The sequence below is a fragment of the Vombatus ursinus genome, unplaced genomic scaffold, assembly GCF_900497805.2.
Source record: "Vombatus ursinus unplaced genomic scaffold, bare-nosed wombat genome assembly UNPS02008996.1, whole genome shotgun sequence".
In the NCBI taxonomy this organism is placed as follows: Eukaryota; Metazoa; Chordata; class Mammalia; order Diprotodontia; family Vombatidae; genus Vombatus; species Vombatus ursinus.
Genome location: NW_020948774.1, coordinates 3,641,836 through 3,647,796, shown reverse-complemented (window position 1 = coordinate 3,647,796; position 5,961 = coordinate 3,641,836). Strand labels below are relative to the sequence as shown.

General features: G+C 41.6%; 1 protein-coding gene across 3 annotated transcripts in view; it reads left to right on the top strand.

The window, feature by feature from the left end:
* CARD14 (caspase recruitment domain family member 14) overlaps positions 1–5,961 on the top strand; it is a 71,573-nt gene that overhangs the window by 41,365 nt on the left and 24,247 nt on the right. For all 3 annotated transcript variants that reach the window (XM_027850171.1, XM_027850169.1, XM_027850170.1), the window contains 2 exons: positions 1,467–1,792; positions 4,743–4,910. In XM_027850171.1, the coding sequence (XP_027705972.1) occupies positions 1,467–1,792; positions 4,743–4,910 (494 nt within the window). The remainder of the gene's footprint in view (positions 1–1,466; positions 1,793–4,742; positions 4,911–5,961) is intronic.

Here is a 5,961-nt window from a genome sequence, read left to right as displayed (position 1 = left end):
GATGGAGAGATCAAGAGAGGTGGAAGATCCTGGGTTCTTCTAGTTTCCAGCTTTGAAGATACACAATGCCAATCTCTCTGCAGGTCTCTGAAGAGAGAGACTCCGGGAAAAAGATTTTGTGAGAGGGGCTGGCAGTCTCCATCATATCCCTATCCTCAGATTGCTATGCTAGAGATTTCAGAGAATTTTCTCCTTGAGTGAGATCAGGAACACTCCCTCTCTTGGTTCAGCTAAGATATCTCACTCCAAATGGAGAACTCCTTCACTCTGTATGTTTTGGTGGAATAAAGAAACCGAGTAATTACGTCCAGGCAAATGATTTATTTGGCAATTCATGTAGTTGCAAAATAAACCGGGTCCAAGACTCTTGGTAGCCAAGGACCCAGAAGCTTGGTTTCTCACAATTAATATACAATTTGGAGGTAAAAACAGGAAGCATAAGGTTATATAGATTGAGACATTTGGTTTTTCATAGATGGAAAAGGGGTTGGGAGATACCAAAGTGAGAGGAAGAGGGGTATTCTTGTGATATTCTTTAAGTCAGATGACTCTTGTGAAACCTCCTAAATCAGGTGACTTACATGGAGTTGAAACTTAACTTCACAAAATGGTAGATAAAAACAAAATGGAGTCACTAATACTAATTTTTAATGCAGCATGTACATATTCTCATACATACACTTTCTCTGATTTCTGTTTTACTATCAACTTGGATAAATGGGTTTCTTTGCTATTTGCGTTCATTGTGTTAGTGGTATCTGGTGGAGTCAGGCGTTGGATGTAAAACTTGGACCCTTCCTTTCCCCATTAAGAAACAACAATCAGTTTAGCTTGAACCTAAAAATGGCATCCCCTTGCCTAATAATATTTAAGAGAACAGAAAGATGTAATTTTATCCCAGTACCCTCTCACTGAGGAGAGCAAAGCCTGCCCTTTAGCCCCAACCTTCTCCTTTCCCTCTTGGCAGTAAAGTCTCCCTTGGAGAAGGGTAAATGGAAAAGACACTAGAGATGTCTGTTCTTGTCTCCCTAAGAGCCACATTGAAAACAAAAAGAAGAGACCCCAGGCATGCACATCCTAAGGGAATGTCCTTGAGGGCATTTTCCCTCTCTGCAGAGTGGGCTTGGTAGTACAGAGACATCCCAGGGAAGAAGGCATCGCAGATAACAAGATAGCAGTGCGGTCTAGTGACCTGCTCCAGCTTTAGACTTATTGTCCAGAGATCCCATAAGAGAGTGAATATAGGTAAGAATAATACCTGGCATGGAAGGTGGTAGGGTGGGGATGGAGGATCAGGGGAGAAAGGGAATTATCACTTGGGCTGAAGCCCTGGGTTTATATAGGGGAGTAGCCAGAGATGAGGTTGAAAAAGGAAGTAGGCAGAGGCCAGATCGTAGAGAGAATTGCACAGGAATCCCAAAGTCCCATAGCAAGGCCTCCTTCCCACTCAATGGCTCTTCCCTTAGGCCTCATCGATACTTCCAAGCTGACTGAATGCCTGGCTGGAGCCATCAACAGCCTCCAGCAGGAGCTGTCACAGGAGAAACTGAGAAGCCGGGCACTGCAGCTGCATTGCCATAAGCTAAAGGAACAATTGCATAAACTGGGGGCCCAGAATAAGAGCCTAAGGGACATGGAAGCTGAGCACAATCGCATGAAGAGGGAAGTTAGCACCCAGTTCCACCAGGTGCTGAAGCTGAAGGATGAGATGTACAACTTGTCCATGAGGTACACCAGTGCTCTGCAGGACAAGGGCCTGGCCATCACCCGCTGCCAGAGTCTGCAGGAAGAGGTGAGGAGGAGTTCATAACAACTCTTATCTTGTGGTTTGTTGGTTGGTTGGTTTGTTTGTTTTTTGTTTTGTTTTGTTTTTTTTTTTGTGAGGCAATCAGGGTTAAGTGACTAGCCCAGGGTCGCACAGCTAGTAAGTGTCAAGAGTCTGAGGCCGTATTTGAACTCAGGTCCTCCTGACTCCAAGGCTGGAGCCACCTAGCTGCCCAGTTTGCGTGTTTTTACAGAATGTTATTGTTCTCTCTTCGGTGACCTTTGTCCTCTAAGGATAGGCTCACAACCCCATTTCCCTGGACTCACACACTAAGGGCATCAGATCTCTTACCCTGGGCATAAGCCATCAGCATAGCTCAGATAATTAAATACTAGCCACAGATATTGCCATCTCTCAATTCTATGGGCAAATGAAAGGGAAAAAGGTATAGATAATACAAAATAATGGAAAATAAAGAAAGACTTGATAATGAGCTTAGGATATATTCAGAGCCTTGCATTTACCTACATAGTCAATCTGCTTCAAGACTTTTCTTCCCAAGTCTATCAACCAGCCTTTGGAATATCTGAGTACAGGGACTTTTACTTAAGGGTATAAAGTAAGGAAGACCCAGTTTCTGGTTTCAAGAACCTTATCCCATATGACAGTTCCAAAGGACTCATAATGAAAAATGCTATCCACCTCCAGAAAGAGAACTCATGAATTCTAAGTGCAAATTGAAGCATTTTTAAAACTTTATTTTTCTTGGTTTCCCCCCAACATGACTAATATGGAAATATATTTTTCATTACTTCATATGTGTAATGGGTATCATATTTCTTGACTTCTCAATGGGTGGAGGAGGTGCAGGGGGAGAATTTGGAACTGAAAATAAAATTTAAAAAACTTTAATAAGGGGAGATAAAACAGATAATACAATAATAATTATGGTAGCTTTGGGAGAAGGTGAAATCAAGTTAGAGAAGCGACTGAATTAATAGAGACCAACTTTAAAATAAAATAAAATTTAATTAAATTCAAAAAGCATTTATTAAGTATCTACTGTATGAAAGGAGACGAGTTTTGGTGAATTGGACAAGTTTCATCTTGATATAGAGCTGCTTGATCTCCTCCTATTTGCTAGGTATCAGAAAGGTTACCTGTCATTTTCCATTTTACAAGAATGGAAGCATTGAAGTGAGGTGTGACTAAAAGAATCTGTGCCTGAAAGGGATTGCTCCTCCTGTCCCCCTACACACATTGTCTCTTTCATCATTTCCTACTGCACAAATTAATCACCTACCTCTATGACTCCTAGTATCTGCTGCAGTCAACACAAAAGGCCCTTTACTGCTAATTGACCCTACCAAGACATTAATAGTTGTGATACGCTCTTGTTCCACATTCTTGCAAACCCTATCATGGATCCCTGATACTCAGACATTTCATTTCCTGGAAGCTTGACAGCAAGAATCTGCCCAACTTGCTGAGAAGTTGCCGCTCCCTCATCTTAAAAGAATGCCAGTACACCAAGCTGACCTCTACAAATTAGGTGGTGTAAATTTCCATTAGATTATCCTTGGTTCTTCCCTGTCCAAAGTACAGAGAGTACAGGTTAATCTACAGACCAATGGATAAATGCTTCAGTAGTTTTACCTTGCACAAGTTGATAATCAGGGCACCCAAGAAAAGAAATGAGTTAATTAGGATCACATAAGATCTGAGATTATGGTTTTAAGTCCCTCAGTTTCCAAGTATGATTTAGCACCCCCTTGCCTAGGGATATTTACTGGAAGGACAGATTTGTTATTGTAAGAGAAGAGTACAAGGTGGAGTCTCTTGGCTTGGTCCCAAGAGCAAACTCATGGACTTTGCCCTTAAATGTACAGCCACTTGCCTCATACCTCACTGGAACAATTTTCCTTTTTCTCTCAGTTGCACCACATCCATTGGTAGTATAGAAGCATCCCAGGGAAGAAGGCATCACAGATAAGAAGACAGCAGTGTGGTCTAGAGATTTGTCTGGGGCCACTGAGAAGTTGTCATCTCCTTAAGGTCACACAGCCAGTATTTGTCAGAAGCAGGACTTAAATTCGAGTGTTCTTGACCCTGGGGCCATCCTGTCTCTAAAGCCATAAGTATTCACATATAACTTATTTCCAATATGTTTGAATTAAGTAGGCAGTGTATTATCAGTTCAAATTATGAGTTCAAATCCAGCCTCAGACACTTACTAGCTATGTGACCCTGGGCAAGTCACTTAACCTCTATGTACCTTAATCCACTGAGAACCAAATGGCAAGTCGCTCCAGTATCTTTGCCAAGAAAACTCCATGGACAGTGTGGTCACAGGCTCACAAAGGTCACAGGCTCACAAAGAATCAGACACAACTGAGTATCTGAACAACAATGTATCATCAGAGGTGGCTCTCAAGTTAATATACTATTCTGATCCCCTTTCAAATAATTTCTTGACATTGTTATGATTCCGTAATTCCTTGTACTAGAAGTCTTGGAGGCTGCTAGGTGATGTCTGACATCATTTATCGTAACAATGCTGGCCGTTGGTAACCAACGGGTAAGTGAGTAAAATGAATTGAGTTGCTCACCAGGACTCATGGATTGTGTTAACAGTGGTCTCAAGTCCAATTGCATAATGTTTGTGCTTCACTTACAAAACAAAGCAAACAATAGCTTGCTCTTGTCACAGGGAATTGAGACCATTCATTAGTTGACACCTCTAAAAAGATTTTGAGATATCTATGATGGGAGGGCTCCTGAATTTTATAACTATCATTATTAAAGGAGAATAAACCATACAAATGATTTCTGGTCTAGTTGAAAAGCTATTTTTTTTTTTTCAAGGTGAGTGGAAAGAGCTCTATTCTTCAGGGCTGGCCAAGTGATTGTCTACAACCAACTGCATTCTATCATGGAGGCCAGGGTTTTGATCTCTATACTTCTCTATCTTGAACAGTTGTATCTAATGAAGCAGGAGCTACAGCGGGTCCAGATGACTTCCTCCTGTGAGCGTGAGTCTAGAGAGAGATTTCTGAAAACCAGCAATAACCTGGAACTCCAAGAGGGAGAGGTCAATAGGCTCAAGGAGGAGAATGAGAAACTTAGGTCTCTGACTTTCAGCCAGGTGAGTAGACCCCAACCACCAGGGTTGGACTGACCAAATATTGTCATGGGTGGCCTAGAACATGAAACATGCTGGGGCATGGAACTCTTGGCATATGGGAACATCTTGTGTAGTATCCCTACATGACAAATCATGGAGAAGGTTGAAACTGCTATTCTTTACTTGCTAATATGAGAATGGTGAGTTAGATAGATTCCAACGTCCTGTTCTTGATCTGTCACTCTCGGACCATAAAAAATTGAGCCTGAGCTGTTTGTTAGCTCTGTGTGTGTGTGTGTGTGTGTGTGTAGGACTTGCATCTCATTGGTGTGTGAATTTGCTCTACTGAGAGAAATTGCAACCTATCTATAACTTCCACAAGAGAAAACTCAAATGTACGGGAAAGAGCTCTGGCTTTGGAGTCAGAAGAGCTCAATTCAAATCTTACCTCTCACACTTACTTATCTATGCAACCTTAGGCAAGTCAATTAATGGCCCTGGGCCTCAGTTTCCTTGATTGTAAAGTGTGGTGGCTAGACTAGATGTCCTCTAAGTTCCCTTCCAATTCTAGATCAATGATCCTTTCTGAGGTCATACATATCAATATACACCCTGTTGTTGTCCAGTCATTTTTAGTCATGATCAACTCTTTGTGACCTCATTTGAGGTTTTCTTGGCAAAGAATGGTTTGCTCTTTCCTTCTCCAGCTCATTTTACAGATGAGGAAACTGAGGCAAATAGAATTAAGTGACTTTCCCAGGGTCACAAAGACAGTATATGTCTGAGGCCAGATTTAAACTCGGGTCTTCCTGACTCCAGGCCTAGCTCTCTATCCACTGCACCACCTAGCTGCCTAATATATACATAGATGTATGTGTACAACCAAATTTATAATCTTACAGAGTAAATGAAGGCTCAGAAAGGTTAAATGAAAGCCACATGGTCACACAGCTTGTAAGTGTTAGATATATGATTTGAACCCAGGTCAAGTACAACGTTTTATAAACTATACCTCTCTTTCTCTTACACACACACACACACACACACACACACACACACACACACACACACA